Source organism: Nematolebias whitei, chromosome 19, assembly GCF_014905685.2.
Source record: "Nematolebias whitei isolate Nwh7 chromosome 19, NemWhi1, whole genome shotgun sequence".
Classification (NCBI taxonomy): domain Eukaryota; kingdom Metazoa; phylum Chordata; class Actinopteri; order Cyprinodontiformes; family Rivulidae; genus Nematolebias; species Nematolebias whitei.
The window spans coordinates 33,242,063-33,262,300 of record NC_056516.1 but is presented as its reverse complement, the minus strand read 5'-3'; the positions used below and the strand labels follow the sequence as shown (position 1 = coordinate 33,262,300).

At 40.4% G+C, this 20,238-nt stretch overlaps 1 protein-coding gene across 1 annotated transcript in view; it reads left to right on the top strand.

Annotated features, from left to right (window-relative positions):
* Positions 1-835: 835 nt before the first annotated feature.
* LOC119425504 overlaps positions 836-20,238 on the top strand; it is a 20,166-nt gene continuing 763 nt past the window's right edge. Inside the window, exons 1-5 of the mRNA XM_037693032.1 lie at positions 836-3,311; positions 9,112-9,229; positions 9,517-9,752; positions 16,592-19,084; positions 19,287-19,404. Coding sequence (XP_037548960.1) covers positions 836-3,311; positions 9,112-9,229; positions 9,517-9,752; positions 16,592-19,084; positions 19,287-19,404 — 5,441 coding nt within the window. The remainder of the gene's footprint in view (positions 3,312-9,111; positions 9,230-9,516; positions 9,753-16,591; positions 19,085-19,286; positions 19,405-20,238) is intronic.

Here is a 20,238-nt window from a genome sequence, read left to right as displayed (position 1 = left end):
CAGATAAATTTTAAATGTCTTATTTACCCCCTTTTTTTCTGTGCACATGTTCAACAAACACAACGCACACTTCATCTTAGAAAATCTTGCACATATTACTTTTTAGGTCAAAATATTATCATTTTAAAGTGACAGTACTTTATAGTTCATAATTTCTTATCTGGCAACCCGTCTGACATGGAAACAACAGTGTTTTCGTGTAAACACACTCATTTTTTGTTTATTAACACCAATAAACATTGAAAAGCACTAATGTTTCCAGTTTGTTCACATGTAAACGGGGTCTTATAGTACGTAGATCACGTTGACTTGGTTATTTTAAAAGTAGCTTGCATGCTAAAAAAGTGAGGGTGCCCCTGTTTTAGATTATACTGTGAATACATTTTTAATAAACTCAAATGAGTCAGAGAAAATACATAACAAGAAATTTTAATAACAGTATGACATTTTAATTGTATTGTCTTTGTTGCTCAAATGTACCAAGATAATGTACATTTTTAATATTTTGTACATTTTTGTGTCTATTATCATTCAGTTATTTTATTACTGTTATTGGTTTGTAGTGTATTTTTTGTTGTGCTGAATGTTGTTTGTTCTTTTGTTTGTTTGTCACCTCCAAAGACACCAATTGTAAATCTGTTTTTTTTTTTTTTCTATTAGGAGTGTATTGTGTTTTTTCACTCCACTTAGTTCTGAGTTATTTTGTGCTCCTTTTTGTCTGTCATTGTGTACCTGTTTCTTTTCATAGGGTTTATCAATGTAAGTAGAAATGTGATGTAAATCTTTCAGAAATTTAAATTTATGTGTGTTTTTGTATGTTCTCTGCAGAACAAGCATGGCTAACACAGGAATTTTGTCTTCACACTTCATTCTGAGACTTCTTTGTCTACTGCTTCATATGAACTCCTTCAGGGCTTACTCACTAAAAAACTGCACTAAAACTTATCAGGAGAATCTGTCGGCTCATGTTGTTTTGGACTGTTCAAACAGAAACCTTGAGAATATCCCGGACGACCCCCCTAAAGAAGCTGTTTCATTAAAACTCAACAGGAATCTCCTTCAGAAAATTAACAAAAAGGATTTTTGTGGCATGTCAAAACTGAGAATTGTGAATCTAGAAGATAATAAAATAGTTTTTGTGGATGATGGGTCTTTCACTGATCTGAGTTTGCTGGAAACACTTGTCATTAGCAACAACAAACTGACTAACCTGACAAGCAACATGTTTCAGGGTCTGTCCAACCTCACTGTGCTTGACCTCTCTTACAACAAGATTTACTTCATTAATAACTCAGCCTTCCAGTTTCTGAGCAACTTACAATCTTTGGATTTAAGTGAAAATATGCTCCAGCAAATCACCAAGATTCAGCCCATCCTACAGCTACCACAAATACAGAGGCTTGCTCTCACTTCTAATCAGTTTTCTTCTTTTGAAACTAAAGACTTGCCACTAAATCTGTCCTCAAGTCTAAAAGAGTTGAGTATTTATAATTTTGAAGTGAAAAATTTCAGCATCACAACACCAATCTTTCCTTACCTCACAAAATTGGATCTTTCAGGATATGGACTTCAAGCTCACATAAAATGGGACATTCCTGATAAAACCTTTCTGAGGAACATAACACAGCTTTACTTTAGGCAGCAATTGCTGTCACTTGAAGAGATGCAAAAAGTCTTGCAGAGTTTCAGCTCGCTGAGACATCTGAGATTTGGACTGTCGGATGAGTTGATGACAGAAAGACTGTTTTTGACAGTCTGCAAAATTCCATCATTAAGGAGACTGGATTTGTTTGACAACAATCTTGACAATCTGACTCGTCAACTTTCACGTTGCTCTCAGCTCACAGAGCTTGATCTATCTTCAACCGGAATAACTGAACTGCAAAAAGGTTGCATATCATCAATGACACATCTCTGGTCCCTGAATATGAGTTTCAACCTGCTCGTCAACGTTCCATATGATGTAAGACGCCTCCCCTCCCTCAAGATCTTGAATCTGAATTCGAATCGAATTTTTGAGTTGACCTGTGAGGCTTTTTTAAATGCAACACATCTCACAGAGCTTTCCCTGAGCGATAACCGCATTGCTAAACTGGATAAGTGTGTTCTTGAACATCTTACTGATCTAAAACTCTTAGATCTGAGTAAAAATCTGCTAAAGAAATATGGAAACATCTTCAGTGTTGCCCTCCAGAAACTCGAGGTTTTAGATTTGGCCTACACTGGTAACTCATTCCTGAAATTCTGTGACTTTCAAACTTTAGAATCCTTGAAACAAATGAAAGCTGGAATGTACTTTTTCGGAAGGGGAAAAGATAAAAAAAATCATGGGTGGAATAATGCCAACAATAAATCAAACTACAATGGTTTGCAGAGCTTGGAAAATCTTACAATAATACTTAATGTTGAAAGCACTTTCAAAAATTTTCATTCAAACTATGGTAAGTTTATTTTCCTCTTAAAATCTTTGAAAATACTCACAGTGGTTTGCAATGTAGATCATTCTGGCATTCCATTTGATGTTCCAATAGATATGCTCCGAACTATGGAACATTTGGAGTATTTTACAGCTATAAATGTGTATGCTTACCCTCTAGATGTGAAAACATTTCAGTTCAACCCACGTCTTAAGAGTCTGACATTAGCTAAAACGGACTTGTCAAAACAAAATCCTGAACTATTTTTATCAATCCCAAACCTGCAGATTCTTGATCTCTCAAGGTCTGAGCTCAAGTCTTTGAATTTCCTGGTGCATGCCAATCTTACTGCTCTCAGATATCTGAAACTGACTAATAATGAGATCAATGTGATTAATGAGGTAGTCTTCAGCTTCCTGCCCTCTCTAACATACCTGGACCTGAGCTTCAACCAGTTCACCTGTGAATGCTCAAATGCAGGTTTCATCCAGTGGATAAAGGACAACAAGCAAACACAGGTGGTAAATGCTCATCAGTATAAATGTTCCTTTCCTGTGGACAAACAAGGAACCTTGTTACTAGACTTTGATGTCCAGTCCTGTTGGAACGACGGCAACTTCTTTTACTTCGTCTCCAGCTCATGTCTGGTTGTTCTGGCTCTCCTCACCTCTTTCATCTACCACTTCCTGAGGTGGCAGCTAGCATACACATTCCACCTCTTCATGGCCTTTCTCTACGACAGCAAGATGAGGAAGAAGGGAGATCCTCATCAGTTTGATGCCTTTGTGTCCTACAACGTCCATGATGAGGACTGGGTTTACAGAGAGATGCTTCCAGTTCTGGAGGGAGAGCAGGGCTGGAGACTCTGTCTGCACCACAGAGACTTCCAACCAGGTGACTCTTTCTGTATCTCTTTCTGTACTTTTATCACTGAGTGCTGAATAATAAGATTTTATTAGCTGTTCTTAAATTTAACACCTTGTTCTTTTGGGAACAAGTTTTTGACACTAAAATGATTTGGGGCTTTAAATTTAGTCCAATAACAGTTCCATTTGTAAATTTCATGGGGAAATCCAAAGTGACAGAAAAGTATACTAGACTGGTAAAGGAGATGTACTGTTGGACTGATCGATAGCTTCAAGGTGAAGGTGGAACTGCATCAAGGAACAGTTCTGAGCCCCTTCTTGTTTGCTCTGTTGATGAACTGACTAACAGATGAGGTCAGGCAGGAATCTTCATGGACTATGATGTTTGCAGATGACTGATCTGTGGTGAAACAGAGCCCATGTGTGTGAGAGGGAGGTAGAACAACAATGCTGCAAGGGGCAGAGGTCACAATGGTGCACAACTTCAAGTACTTAGAGTCCACTGTAGGGCTGGGCCATATCATATCATTCACAATAATACTGGTAAAAAAAAAAACTTGCCTGGGAAAATAAATTATATCATAATATGTTAATTTCATGACGTGAATACATCATCCCACCATGTAGTGGATTACGCTGCGACGAAGGCATGAACAGAGACATCTGAGCTGTGCACTGTTTTAGAGTGGGAGGAACACAGACAGTGAGCTGAGCCTAGTTTGTCCCGACAGTTTTTGAGCCGGTCAGCGTGAGGGAAGACGTTGCTTTTAGCTTTTTAGCTAGCGCGCTACTAACTTGGAGTTACGTCAGTGCAGACGTGTGGGGCAGGGGTGCACGCAGCTCGGTTCAGTAGACTGTGTGCTCGGTTCTGTAGACGTGGCGGGGCACCCCGCTTGTAATGGCAGGGGAAACAATGACTGCATCAACCACCAATTTATGGTCAAGTCTGACCACAGAGCCTTACCTGAGTCTGACTGTGCACTAACAGCGACTGGGAACTGTGTGCAGTTCAAACATGTGTCACACGTTTTGGAAGTTATAGCTCATTTAAAGGCAACAAATATTTTCTTGTAGATTATATTTATGCAGATCTCAAGCTATAATTTTATTTAGGTTTTTTTTTATTTTTTGGAACTGCACCTGCACTTTAATTTGTGTGGTGGATTTTGTTCTATATTTTGTGCAGACTTTTTCAATTTAATTAACAGAAGCGTTGTTGTTGTTGTCGTTGTCGTCGTTGTCATCGCCGTCATTGTTGCTGTTGTTGTAAATTTATCATTATCTTCAAAATGCACTGAAACATCACAATATTATATTTAAGCCATATCGCCCACCCACTGATCAGAAAAATGGGAGAGTGTGGTAAAGAGGTAAAAAAAAGAGAGTCCAGGCAGGATGGAGTGGAAAAGTTTCAGGGGTGATTTGTGACAAAAGGTGTCAGCAAAGGTCAAAGGAAAAATGTACAAGACAGTGGTGAAACCAGCTATATTGTATGGTCTGGAGACAGTGGCACTGACAAAAAGACAGGAGAAACAACTGGAAGTAGCAGAAATTAAGATGTTGAGGTTCTCCTTAGGAGTGACAAGGATGGTGAAGATTTGGAATGAGATCATCAGAGGTACAACACAGGTTGAACAACTGGAAGATAAAGTTAGAGAGACCAGACTGAGATGGTTTGGACATGGCCAGAGTAGGGACAGTGGGTATATTGGTAGAAGGATACTTGAAATGCAGATGCCAGGAAAAAATACATCAAGAAGATAAACAGATTAAATTTTAGAGGACATGGAGGTAGCTGGAATGAGAACAGTTAGTTGGAGAAAGATGCCTGACTGTGGTGACCCCTGAAGAGGGAACAACTGAAAGAAGACGAGGAACAATAAGAAAAAACAAGTCCATTTGGATGTTACAAATCACCATACCATACCATTTTATTTATAGAGCACTTAAAACAGCTACAAGGCTAACCAAAGTGCTGTACAGACAGAACAACAGACAACACACGAAGCAATACACAAAATGAAGTAAATCAAAAATATAGACATAAAATCGATGCAGATAATAAATATGATGACAAACCAGTGTGGAGCATACAGGTTCAAAACACAGATCCTCTGGTGTTGAAAGCTACTGAATAGTAGAGAGTTTTTAAACGGGATTTGAAAACCGAGAGGGAGGGGGCCAGTCTGACAAGCACAGGTAACTCGTTCCAAAGTCTTGGTCCTGCTACAGAGAAGGGCCCGTCACCTCTGCGCTTAAGACGAGTTCCTGGAACTGTGAGGAGCAATTGGTCCGCTGACCTCAGGGAACGTGGTGGGACATACGGTTGTATCAGATCAGAAAGATGTGGGGGGGCGTGAAACTGTTCAGCGATTTGTAGACATACAGGAGTATTTTTAACTGGATTCGAAGGTGAACCGGTAGCCAGTGCAGTGAGGCCAAAACTGGTGTAATGTGCTCTCTTTTGCCTGTACTGGTTAAAAATCGGTTGCAGGAAAATCCAAACTTCTGTAATTTGCAGACACTAAAGGTTCTTATATTATTCAGTGCACTAGTTAACTTTGGATCTACTGGTAGTACCCTCAAATAAAACACTGTCTGCTTTTAATAAGATTAATATAACTCATTGTGTAGACGTATCAAAGCTGAGTGCATTCTGCTCGCTACATGCTTAGATGTGTATTTTAATTATTTTATTTTACTTGTTAGAGTTGTTTTGAGCAACCGTTATTATCTGCTTCCTGTCAGAATGTCAGTGAACTGAGACTAGAAAGCTGCAGATTTAGATTTTTTTTTTTTTTCTGGTTTCACATCCACTCTCACCACTCCCAGTAAAAGCAGGTTTAGATGTTCACTTGAACAAAACGCATTTTACTGGTTGGGTGGCACAGCAATTAGCACAGTATGGCTCAGCAAGAAGATTCCAGGTTTACCACCCAGCCTGGGGAGTCTCTGGTTGGAGTTTGCATGCTCTCTTTGTGCACAAGAAGGTTTTCTCCCATTAGACTTCTCCTGTTTACTCCATAGAACAAAAAAAAAAAAAAGTTTGGTTAATTGGTATCTTCAAATTGTCTATAGATGTGGGAGAGAGTGTGAGTTGTTGTTTGTCTTGTTTGTGGCTCCATAATGGACTCGTGACCAGACTAGGGTGCACCCTGCCTCTCGCACATCAACTGCTGGAGTTAGGCACCAGCTTCCTGTGACCCAGAAAGGAAAAGTAGGTAAAGAAAATGGATGGATGGTTGGATTTTACATAGTCATGTGATTTGTGGCATAAACATCAACGAACATTGCACTTCCTTATTTTTTTTTTTAATGAGACAGTAGTCTTACGTCTAAAGTCTTATAATTTGTTTGAAAAGGTTGTAAAAGAAGGATACAAATCAAATATCCAATATAAGAGTGTAAACAAGGAGAAGGAAATAGTTTTCAGGGTCAATGGTCAAGCTTGGCTTTTGGTTTTTTAGGGGTTTTTTCCCATTTTTTCACAGGACGACTGTGACTGAGTGGTTAGAACAGTCGTCCTCCAATGCAAGTGTTGGGGGTTTGAATCCACCAGCAGTCACATGTCTGGGCAAGACACTGAACCCCTCATTGCCTCCGATGTGTGTCCCATCAGTGTATGACTGTGATAAAGCACTGATTAGTCTCTTTAGAATGATTTGTTCAATTAGTTTTGTATAGCTCTAGTAGAGTGCTGTATGAATGGGTAAATGAGAGTGCAGATTTTAGTGTAAAGCGCTTTGAACGTCTTGATAAGATAGAAAGGCACTATATAAGTATAGTCCATTTACTTATTTTCAGTTCTGAGCCAAACTAAAACATTCAGTGTGTTGTTTTGTTTAAAAAGCCAAATAATTCGGGGAATATTTTTAGTTGCCTGTTTACCCAGAGCAGATTGTGTGCTGTCTCATGTGATACAATAAAATTTAAATCCCTTTAAAACACCATATTTAAGGAGTGGTGGTGCAGAGGTTAGAGACGACGAGCCTGTGATGAGGTCTTCGGTTTGAATCCCCAAACCATTACATCAAAATGTGGGTGGGAATGGTGAAACACCCACACTTGCAACCACCCTCATTTGTTCCACTCTGGGCCCTTAACCCCACAACTGCTCCCAAGGCAGCTCTCTACTCTGCAGGTCATTCTCAAAAAATTTGCATATTGTGATAAAGGGCATTATTTTCCATAATGTCATAATAAAAATGAAACTTTCATATATTTCAGATTCATTGCACACCAACTGAAATATTTCAGGTCTTTAATTGTTTTAATACTGATGATTATGGCATACCGCTCATGAAAACCCAAAATGCCTGTCCCAAAAAATTAGCATATTTCATCCCACCAATGAAAGACAAGTGCTTTTAATACAAAAAATGCCAACCTTCAAATAATCATGTTCAGTTATGCACTCAATACTTGGTCAGGAATCCTTTTGCATGAATGACTGCTTCAATGCGGCGTGGCATGGAGGCAATCAGCCTGTGGCACTGCTGAGGTGTTATGGAGGCCCAGGATGCTTCGATAGCGGCCTTAAGCTCATCCAGAGTGTTGGGTCTTGCGTCTCTCAACTTTCTCTTCACAATATCCCACAGGTTCTCTATGGGGTTCAGGTCAGGAGAGTTGGCAGGCCAATTGAGCGCAGTAATACCATGGTCAGTAAACCATTTACCAGTGGTTTTGGCACTGTGAGCAGGTGCCAGGTCGTGCTGAAAAATGAAATCTTCATCTCCATAAAGCTTTTCAGCAGATGGAAGCATGAAGTGCTCCAAAATCTCCTGATAGCTAGCTGCATTGACCCTGCCCTTGATAAAACACAGTGGACGAACACCAGAAGCTGACATGGCACCCCAGACCATCACTGACTGTGGGTGCTTCACACTGGACTTCTGGCATTTTGGCATTTCCTTCTCCCCAGTCTTCCTCCAGACTCTGGCACGTTGATTTCCGAATGACATGCAAAATTTGCTTTCATCCGGAAAAAGTACTTTGGACCACTGAGGAACAGTCCAGTGCTGCTTCTCTGTAGCCCAGGTCAGGCGCTTCTGCCGCTGTTTCTGGTTCAAGAGTGGCTTGACCTGGGGAATGCGGCACCTGTAGCCCATTTCCTGCACAAGCCTGTGCACGGTGGCTCTGGATGTTTCTACTCCAGACTCAGTCCACTGCTTCCGCAGGTCCCCCAAGGTCTGGAATCGGCCCTTCTCCACACTCCTCCTCAGGGTCCGGTCACCTCTTCTCGTTGTGCAGCGTTTTCTGCCACACTTTTCCCTTCCCACAGACTTCCCACTGAGGTGCCTTGATACAGCACTCTGGGAACAGCCTATTCGTTCAGCAATTTCTTTCTGTGTCTTACCCTCTTGCTTGAGGGTGTCAATGATGGCCTTTTGGACAGCAGTCAGGTCGGCAGTCTTACTCATGATTGCGGTTTTGAGTAATGAACAAGACTGGGAGTTTTTAAAAGCCTCAGGAATCTTTTGCAGGTGTTTAGAATTACGTCGTTGATTCAGATGGTTAGGTTAATAGCTTGTTTAGAGAACCTTTTCATGATATGCTAATTTTTGGGACAGGCATTTTGGGTTTTCATGAACTGTATGCCATAATCATCAGTATTAAAACAATTAAAGACCTGAAATTTTCAGTTGGTGTGCAATGAATCTGAAATATATGAAAGTTTCATTTTTATCGTTACATTATGGAAAATAATGACCTTTATCACAATATGCTAATTTTTTTGAGAAGGACCTGTATGTGCGTGCTCAAGTGTGCAATTGAAAAAATGTAGAACATTAATAGAGTGCAATAAAACAAAAATGTTGTGTCCACAGGTAAACCCATCATGGAGAACATCACTGATGCCATTTATGGCAGCAGAAAGACCATCTGCGTGATCAGCCGCCATTACCTGCAGAGTGAATGGTGCTCCAGAGAGATCCAGATGGCCAGGTGAGGAATCTGTTGTCTGTTATACAGTATTTAAAACAAAAAATAAAGTTATACGGATACAACTATATTGGATTTGTCCATTTGATATTTTTAACGTGATGTTTGTTGAAGTTGTCACTATGCTCTGACTGCAAACAGAAGTTGTGTTTGTAGACAAGTATGGAAAATTAGCAGCAAATGGGGAATGTTTTAGGGATTTTAAATTATTATTTGAGGACACATACAGATATGTTTCAAACAAAAACTTTGGAATATACTAGGTTATTCTTTCTTCTGCCTTCTTGCAGCTTTCGCCTGTTTGATGAACAGAAGGATGTGTTGATCCTGCTGTTTCTGGAGGAGATCCCTCCTCATTATCTGTCTCCATACTACCGCATGAGGAAGCTGGTAAAGAAACGCACCTACCTGAGCTGGCCTCAGGCTGCACAACACCCAGGAGTCTTCTGGCAGAATGTCCAGAGAGCTCTGCAGACAGGAGACGCTCTGACTGAGGACACAGACCTGCTGACCGGACCAACAGGACGCTGAGGAACGGAGCAGAACTGGAACTTTGGATGGAAGGTTTTCTGATGTATTTTTTAACAGTCTTAGTAGTAGCCTTGTGTTCATGGTTAGGTTTATCCCTTTTTTGATTATTTTAAGTTCTGCTCCTCAGAGTTTTCCAGTTCTCTCAGTTCAGTTTGTCCCAGTACTTTTCCTCAGTTCAGCTCCTGCCACGCCCGCTCACACCTGCTCCCTGTCTCGTTAAGCTCAGCTGTTTTCCAGTTCTTGTTAAACTTCAGTCCATATCATTCAGTTCCTCAGTGGAGCATTGTGTGCTGTTAAGAACATGTCTGGTTCCTTTGTACCGCCTCAGTGATCCCAGAATCTGTTCCTCAGGTTCTTGTAAACAGTTTGCCGCCTCGTCAGCTTGTTTTTTTTTTTGTTCTAAATAAATTAGGCTATATTTTTAGAGCTCTTGGTGTCAGCCTGCTCTCCTGGGTTCAATTCTACAAACCGTGATGACACCAGGGTCACTTTGGGGTTTTATGTATACTGTATATTCAACCCTGTATGTATAGTTTTGACTCTGTATAGATTAGAGAAAATCCACAAATTCAAACTTGTGAACCCAATTCTTGTTTTTAAAATCATTTAAGCTTGATGTTAAATCAATCCACTTAAGTTAAATAAATCACTAAAAACCAAAAATAATTATATGAGTGAAACTTTGTTCTGTATCTGTAATAACATATACAGTAGTGTATTACCAAAAGTTGTATAATATATAGTTTTGTCTTATTGTACGTCTTTTCTATGTTAAATGCTTCTGTATGTCACTTTTTGTTACATTTTCTTTTAAATACCATTTTCTTTTTGCTTGTCATTCTCAATTTGTATGCAGCTTTTATGATTGTCTGTTTTTGCCTTTGTTGTCCACTGTTGTCATCGCTCTTTGTTAAAACCAGGTCTCACTTGTAAATGAGTCCCCGAGGCTCAATGGGATTAACCTGTATAAATAAATGTTGAATGAATTTGCAGAGCTCCCAGACTAATATTATTGTATAATATGACCTTTTTTAAATAAAAACTTACAATCTTGTTTAATTTTAACTATTACTTTTTTTTCCCCATTCATCCATCCATTTTCTTCTGCTTATCCTGGGTTGGGTCGTGGGGGTAGCAGCCTAAGTAGGGAGGCCCAGACTTCCCTCTCCCCAGACACTTGGTCTAGCTCCTTCGGGGGAATCCTGAGGCATTCCCAGGCCAGCCGAGAAACATAGTCCCTCCAGCGTGTCCTGCGTTTTCCTCTGGGTCTCCTCCCGATGGGATATGTCCGTAACACCTCACCAGGGAGGCATCCAGAAGGAATCCTAAACAGATGCCCGAGCCACCTGAACTGGCTCCTCTCAACGTGGAGAAGCAGCAGCTCTACTGAGTCCCTCCTGGATGATCGAGCTTCTCACCCTATCTCTAAGGGAGAGCCCAGACACCCTGCGGAGAAAACTCATTTCGGCCGCTTGTATCCAAGATCTCGTTCTTTCGGCAACAACCCAAAGCTCATGACCATAGATGAGGGTAGGAACGTAGATCGATCGGTAAATTGAGAGCTTTGCCTTTTGACTCAGCTCTCTCTTCAACACGACAGACCTGTGCAGTGCCCACTTCACTGCAGACACTGCACCTATCCGCCTATTGATCTCACGTTCCATTTTTCCCTCATTTGTGAAGAAGACCCCAAGATACTTGAACTCCTCCACTTGGGGCAGGACCTCCTTCCTGACCGGGAGAGGGCACTCTACCCTTTTCCGGCTCAAGACCATGGCCTCGAATTTGGAGGAACTGATGCTCGTCCCAGCCGTGTCGCACTCGGCTGCGAACCGCTCCAGCGGGTGGTATATTCGTGTCTTCAAAGCGTGCATAGAACTTGTTGAGGGCATCAGGCAGAGATGGGTCTTTGGGGCATTGTTCGCTCCTTCCTTTATAATCTGTTATGCACTTAATGCCCCTCCACATGCTCTGAGAGTCTTGCGAGGTGAATTGACCCTCGATCCTCTGTGCATATGTGGCCTTGGCCTTCTTAATACCAGCAACCAGCTCTTTCCTTGTCCTACTCAGCTCCTCTGAGTTTCCAGACGTGAAGGCAGTGTTCCTGGCTGCCAGCAGGTTACGCACCTCTGCATTCACCCAAGGTTTTCTGTTTGGGTAGCTTTTAACATATCTGATAGTGGAGACGGTATCAGTACATGTACTAATGTAACCCAGAATTGAGGATGTGTATTGGTCCAGATCAAGCGATCCTCGATTTTCAGCAGCTTCTCTGCAAACCTGCTAGTCTGTTCGATCAAAACAATCTCTCAGTATGGGGCCACTGTCCAGGATCTAACATGTAACATTCTTTTGTACCGGTCTGGAGCGTCTCAGCAGGGGCATGTAAGCAGGAGCCAGAAAGATTGAGATGTGGTCTGACTGTCCTAGGTGGGGGCGGGGTTCGGCTTTGTATGCATCTTTTACGTTCGTGTAAACAGGTCCAGCGTGTGGTCTCCACGTGTTGGAATCGCCACATGTTGATAAAAGCTTGGGAGACGGTCCTTTAAATTCATGTGATTAAAGTCTCCGACTACCAAGTAAAGCGCCTCAGGGTGTTTGTTCTCCAGCGAGCTGATTATATCATGTAGCTCCTAGTGATTCATTAGCATTAGCGTCCAGAGGAATGTAAATAACCGTGATGAAAGTCACTGTGAACTTGCGGGGTAGATAATGTGGCCGGCGCTTCACTGTTATTTGCTCCAAAGCCTTCGAGCATGAGCTATTTACAACAGTACAGTTTGTGCTCAAACTTTTATTCACGTAAATGCACACTCCGCCTCCCCGTGATTTCCCCGTTAGCTCGCTGCAGCGGTATGCTCGAAAAAAAAGTCTGTCATCCAGCTGGAAGACTGGATCCGGTGTTTCGCTTGTAATCCACGTATCTGTGAGGCAAAGCACCGCACACTTCTTCATCTCTTCTGAGGCGCTCGCTCTCAGACGAAGTAAATCCATTTTGTTGTCCAACGAGTGGATGCTCGACAGAAAGAGAGACGGCATCGGGAGTTTTCCGGCTTTAGTGTTAGCTTGTAGCCTCACCATAACCCCCGCCTGGCATCCTCTCCTCTTAAGCTGGGAGCAGTGCTTCCTCTTCTGTCCACTGGAACGCCTCTGCTGCAGCTTCTAGGTAGATGACTTTAAGATCTGCATTCTTCCGAGCATATATATATATATATATATACATATACATATATATATATATATATATACATATATATATATATACATATATATATATACATATATACATATATATATATATGCTCGGAAGAATGCAGATCTTAAAGTCATCTACCTAGAAGCTGCAGCAGAGGCTGGAGACGTCATTTCATTGATATTTTAAGAATAATAGACTCTGACGCTGCCACAGTTACACCAGCACATTGCAACATTTTATTAAATCTCTCCAATGCACAATTATCAATCTTTATTCAAAAACATGTAAGCATAAATACATTTTCAAACCAAACATAGAAAGTTGATGAATTTTAAAAACATGTTTTTTTTTATCACAGTAACGTAGTTTCTTTAACACTAGTCACTGGAGTTCTTCGGTGTGTGCCACTAAAAGCTTAACGCCTAATTGGAGCAGAATTGCAAAATGCCACATGAGGTCACTGTCCCCAGCTCACTCGATGCTCACTTTTCTGACCGAGTTCCTTTGCAAAGAGAAAATAAATTTTAAGACAATTTGTTTCCTCATTTCTTTCTTTAAAGAGTCTCTGCATTGCTAATTCCCATATCAGCAGCCAAAACCATATTTTTAGGAGAAGTCAAGGGAGCAGAACATGCAGCCATCAGAGGACAAAGATTAGACACAGGAGGAATGGAAAGACTCTTTATACAAACACAGACGAGACAAGATGACAACACCTGTGGTGGTTGGAAGTGAAGACAGGTGTGTGACGGGAACTGAGCACCAAGGCCGTGCAGGAGCTAAAGCAAACCACGAGAGGGAGACACGTTGTGAGTGAAGGAGAAGAAACAGAAACCCCACATTATGTTGGTTTCGGATTGTTGTTTTGTTTTATTTTTTCCTAGTTTCAGCTGAGATGAAGACGTGGGAGGAAAAAAGAAAGACACAAAACTTAAAAATACAAGAAATGATTGAAACATGTTTGTTTTAATGTTTCTTGTTTGTGCATTGATGATGTGCAAAAACCGCATGCATAAATAAGGGTTGTTGATTTTCGAGGATTCGCATAAGGTCTTTTAAATATCTTAAAATAATGCATCAACCCAATATTCATCAACAGATTGTTTCACTTGAAAAAAATAAAAATTAATATTTGGTCAGTAATCAAGATGCTCGGTCCAATATGTATAAAACAGTTTTTGTTGCTGTTTATCTTTAATTATGCCCCAATGTCTCCTTCTTTTATTACACGAACGCTAACATTTGTTAAATAATCTTTAAATTCCTTCACATTTTATTTGATGGTTTGATTGAACTGTGGAGAAGCTTGTCAATGAAATCAGCTGAAATATTTACAGTTTGACGTTTTCCAAAAGACACTTGGAGTGCAGGGCCACAGGGGAAGTAAATGAATGACGCGTCTGCTTTTTCTTGGTGATTAGGGAAGTGAAGTTTCTTGTGTCTGATGGTCCAGTGAAGGTTCGGCTCTCTGGTTCTGTTCCTCTTGAAACAGTCCAGCAGAAGACCTGCTCATCAGCTGTGAGTACCAGACAGATTCATCAGTTTGTGACTGAATAAGACGTTGGTTTTAACATTTTAATTAAGACCAGAACTTTATGGGTCTGATTCTGTTGACCAATTTTAGCTAAACTAATTAAACAATGTATTAATTTAATACGGAGAAGAAATGAGCTTATTACTAATATGGTTTATCTAAATATCAAGAACAATTTGATTTAAAGACCAAAGTAGTTTTTTGTAAATGGGGGATAAATTCTCACTGTTGAATTGAAGTATTTTAATTTCTGTATGATGCGTTTTCATCTAGTGGTGATCATAAACCCTGTTTTATATTAGGTTCATTACAACAAAACACATTAAAATGAGCTCAGCTGATCACTTTATAAATCCTAAAATCAGTTTTACATTAACAACACACACACACACTAGCACCAACTGGTGACAAATGAATGAAAAACAAACAGGAGATAAATAAATAAATGAAATAGTTAAGATAAAACTAATAATGTCATGAAATACAACACGCGTTACTGTATAAGTATGTATACGCAGGTCAAGCCACATCACTGTGGTGCTCATTTCTGAATGATTTGATTCTCTGCACGTTCGACAGGTCCAGGTCGCTTCAAATGATCCAACCTCTCCAAAGTTAGCCCAATTAATTGTTTTAGTTTAAGAAAATAAAGGAGCTCTCTGATACATATGTAGGTGGAGCTGTACATTTCCTGTTGAGCGGTTTTAGCCTCCTAGCTAGAGTTGTGAATGTTAAGTCCTTTTATTTATTCATTTATTGTTTATTTTTTTTAGAATTTTTTTACATTCCCCATTTATTGCTTATTTTCCATGCATGTCGACAAACTATATTTAGAACAAGTGAGGAAGGCCATGCAAAAAAAAATCCATATAAGTCAAATTAACGCGGTTTATTTATACAGCGCCAAGTCACAACAGAAGTCATCTCAAGGCACTGAGCAGAAATTCATTCATAAAAATAAGTTAACAGAAACATTCATATATAAAAATAATCACTTAACGTTATTTATCTGAGGAGCAGACTGCTTTGAGTTTAACTCCATCACAGACTCTCATCTTGAGCAAACATGAAGGCGACAGTGAAAAGAAAAACTCGTGAGGAAGAAACTTTTAGCAGAACCAGACTCAGGACGAGCGGCTGTCTGCTTCAACCGGCTGGGTTTGGTAAGAACAGATACACAATGGCAGGTCAAGAATCAAAGATCCAATGTTCTTTATTGTCATTCACATCACATGTGGTACATGAGGTGGAACAAAACTATATACACAGGGTCCCAGTTGCATGCAATAAAAATGCAAATAAATACAAAATAAAATGAATTGTAATGCATGCATGTTGACAAAATATGCTTTTAAGACGGTCTTAATCCTGTTTGTCTTTCATTAGTTTGTCACTAAAAAAAGTACAATCAAATAGTAAATACAAAAATACAAATCACATGTTAAGATAGAAATAGTATCACATGAAAAATATTAAATTTTAGCAAATCATTTAAGGAAATGAGGCCAATTTGTCCTCCAGTAGTCTAAGCTTAAGATAGCTTAACAAACTGATCCTAATTATAGGATTTTTCAAAAAGGAAAATCTTAATCCTTGTCTTAAAACTGGACAATGCGTCAGCCTCATGGACAGAAACTGGAAGTTGGTTCCACAAGAGAGGAGCCTGAGAACTGAAAGATCTTCCTCCCATTCTGCTTTTGGAAACTCTAGGAACCGCGAGTAAGCCTGCAGTCTGAGAGCGACGTGCTCTGGTAGGAAAATATGGAACGATAAGATCTGTAATATAAGATGGAGCTAGGTTGTTGATAGTTTTGTAGGTTAGAAGTAATATTTTGAATTCTGGATTTGACAGGGAGCCAGCGGAGAGAAGCTAAAACTGGAGAGATATGATCTCTCCCACTAACTCCAGTTAAAAACTCTGGCAGCAGCATTTTAGATTGAACCGTTTGCTCCAACAGTGACTCTCATAGCTGTTTTAGTATATCATACCTTTATCGAAATGAGATCACTCAAACTTCACTGTATTTTTATTAAAATATTTGTTGTGTGTTGATGTTTCTACAGGCGATCCTTGAACACCACTGACCTCACAATAACCGAACAAACATGGCTGCCGTTGGAAGTTCGTCGTCTCGCTTCGTTTTGAAACTTCTCTTTCTCCTGATTCATTTTGTCCCCTCACTGACCTTTTCACTAAAGGATTGCAACATAGATTATCAGGAAAATCCATCTTCTGATGTTTCTTTAAACTGCCAAGAAAGAAAACTTACAGCTGTCCCGGAGGAGATCCCCCAAAATGCCGTTTCAATACAGCTCAGCCATAATCTACTTGAGGAAATTAACAAAGAGGATTTTTGTGGCTTTTTAAATCTGAGAATTCTGAACTTAGGATCAAATCAAATTGTTTCTGTAGAGGACGAATCTTTCTTCAGTTTGGTATCACTGAAAACGCTAAGCATGAGCTTTAACCAACTGACCAAACTGACAAGCGGCGTGTTTAAGGGCCTGTCTAACCTCACGGTGCTCAACCTCAATTCCAACAGCATTCAGTTCCTTCATAACTCAGCCTTCCAGTTCCTGATCAGCTTGCAAACCCTGGATTTAGGTTGCAATTTGCTCCAACAGATCAGTGACCTTCAGCCGATCTTACAGCTACCACAGATACAAACGCTTAACCTCGAATCCAATAACTTTTCTTCCTTTGAAACCAAAGATCTGCTGCTGAATATCTCAAATCTTAAAGAGTTGCAACTTCCTAGTGATACCCTGAAAGTTTTCAGCATCACAACTCCAGTCTTTCCTTACTTAGAAATGATAACCTTCGATACGTGTGGATTTTGCTCTAACCTTGAATGGGACATACCCGACAAAACCCTACTGAGGAGCATAACGCAGTTGTGTATTGCCGGGTCTGTTCTTTCCTTTGAAGGGGCCCAAAGAGTCCTGCAGAGTCTCGACTCACTGACGCATCTCACGTTATATCCATTGGACAACTGGTTGAAGAATGGAATCTTCTCTACGATCTGCAAAATACCAACTTTGCGGAAGCTGGATTTGTCCGGCAACATCCTTTACAATTTGACTTTTAAACTTGCACCTTGTTCTCAGCTCACAGAGATAGACCTGTCCAACAGCTGGGTTACTGAAATGCCGAAAGGCTCCATACAGTCAATGAAGCAGCTGCGGTCCCTGAATGTGAGTGAAAACCGACTCGTTGAGGTGCCAGTTGACATCAGGAGCCTCAGCTCTCTTGAAATCTTAAATATGAATAACAATCGTATCTCTGAGTTGAACTGTGAGGACTTCAGGGGCGCGATACATCTGAGAGAGCTTTCTCTGAACAGTAATCGAATCATTCACATTGATAAGTGTGTTGCTGAGCATCTTACTGATCTAAGGCTGCTAGATCTAGGTAACAATCATATTACAGATTATGACGACTGCTTTGAAATTGCCCTGCAAAACCTTGAAATCTTGGACTTGAGCTACAACGTGATATTTTATCATGAAGCAGAGGAGTTCCAAGCGTTAGAGTCTCTGAAATATTTGACCGTGGGAACATATTTTATTATGCAAGCAAAGCAAAACGATCACGGATCAAACGGTCTAGATGTTTTTCTGTCTCATGAGCATGACTATGAAGCTGCTTTCAGAGGTTTGCAGCACTTGGAAAGTCTCACGGTATACTTGTACGCTGACAATGTTTTCAAAATTCCTCATGCAACAAATGATGAAAATTATTTCCACTTCCAATCCTTGAAAACCTTCACAGTGATCTGCAGAGGTGATCGCCAAGGCGCAAGCTTTGACATCCCGCAGCAAATGCTCAACGCTATGGAAAATTTGGAAGTTTTAAAAGCAGTGAATATCTACAATGAGGCCCCACACAGAGAGACATTTGATTACAACCCACATATCACAAATCTGACATTAACAAAGTCCAATTTAAAAGATATGGACCCAAGAATATTTGTAACTATCCCAAAGCTGCAGAGTCTGGATCTTTCAGAGACTAATCTCATATCTTTGGATTTTCCACTTCAGGCCAATCTTACTGCTCTCAGATATCTGAAAGTGACTGACAATGAGATCAATGTGATTAATGAGAGTGTGTTCCAGTTTCTCCCCTCTCTAACATACTTGGACCTGGACAATAACCCGTTCACCTGTGAATGCTCAAACTCAGGTTTCATCCAGTGGATCAAAGAAAACAAGCAAATACAGGTGGTTAATGCTCATCAGTATAAATGTTCCTTTCCTGTGGACAAACGAGGAACCTTGTTACTAGACTTTCATGTCCAGTCCTGTTGGAACGATGGCAGCTTCTTTTACTTCATCTCCAGCTCTTGTCTGGTTGTTCTGACTCTCCTCACTTCCTTCGTCTACCACTTCCTGAAGTGGCAGCTAGCCTACACATTCCACCTCTTCCTGGCCTTTCTCTACGACAGCAGGCGGAAGAAGGGCGATCCTCATCAGTTTGATGCCTTTGTGTCCTACAACGTCCACAATGAGGACTGGGTTTACAGAGAGATGCTTCCAGTTCTGGAGGGAGAGCAAGGCTGGAGACTCTGTCTGCACCACAGAGACTTCCAACCAGGTGAACTCATTAATCCATGATATAAAGAGCTCAAACGTCAAAACTTCATCAGCAGATTTCTGTTTGAGTATAAGTAAATGTTTCAGTGAACAATTTTTAGGCAGTTGTATCATTTGGTTTCATCTTTTAGTCAATTGTTAATTTTTTATTGCCTAATTTTTATTAAAGTTTATGGAATATAAACAATTAGTTGTGTCCACAGGTAAACCCATCATGGAGAACATCACTGATGCCATTTATGGCAGCAGGAAGACCATCTGTGTGATCAGCCGCCACTACCTGCAGAGTGAATGGTGCTCCAGAGAGATCCAGATGGCCAGGTGGGGGCGCTGTTTTTAGTAGATTTTTTTTTTTTTTTAAAGAGGAAATGAGCAAATATTAATGCATGATTGTATTGGCCTGCGTTCCAAACAGATTAAACACTCCCAAAAACTCCTTGACCCTGGCAGTTAGTTAACTTGGGGGAGTGGTGGCGCAGAGGTTAGAAGATGGGCCTGTGATCGGAAAGTCACAGGTTCAACTCCCAGTACCGTCAATATTAAAAACGTGGATGGAAAAGGTGAAACACCCACACCTGCCTCCACCCTCATTCGCACCACTCTGGCTCCCTGAGCAAGGCCCTTAACCCCCACCACCACCACCACCACCTGCTCCCCAAACAGGTCACTCTTGAAAATGAGTTCTCGTGGCTCAATGAGACTACCTGTTTAAATACAGGATAAATAAATAAACTTCTGTGCAGTTTAATGAGAAACTTGTTAAACTGTTACACAACAAAAATAGTTGCAAATTACTTGCAGAATTAAAAATAGTGCTTGAGTAGTAGCGTAAATCCATTATCATAATAAAACATAAAACATATCTATAACGTACGTAAATGAATAAATGTACTTACAGACGATGCTTTAGCAAGAAGAAATAAACAATCTCTGAACTAAGGAGAGATGCAGAGTGCACACTACTGATGAAACTAAACATGTGCTAAATCACTTCCTGACTCCCAGCATGCATTTCTGACCAATCACAACAGGTAGAAAACTAAACCAATCACAGTGAACTTACCCAAACAGATACAGTAGTTCCTCGTTTTTTGCGGGGTTATGTTCCAGATCCCCACCCCCAATAAGTGACGATCCTCGAAGTAGCTACGTTAT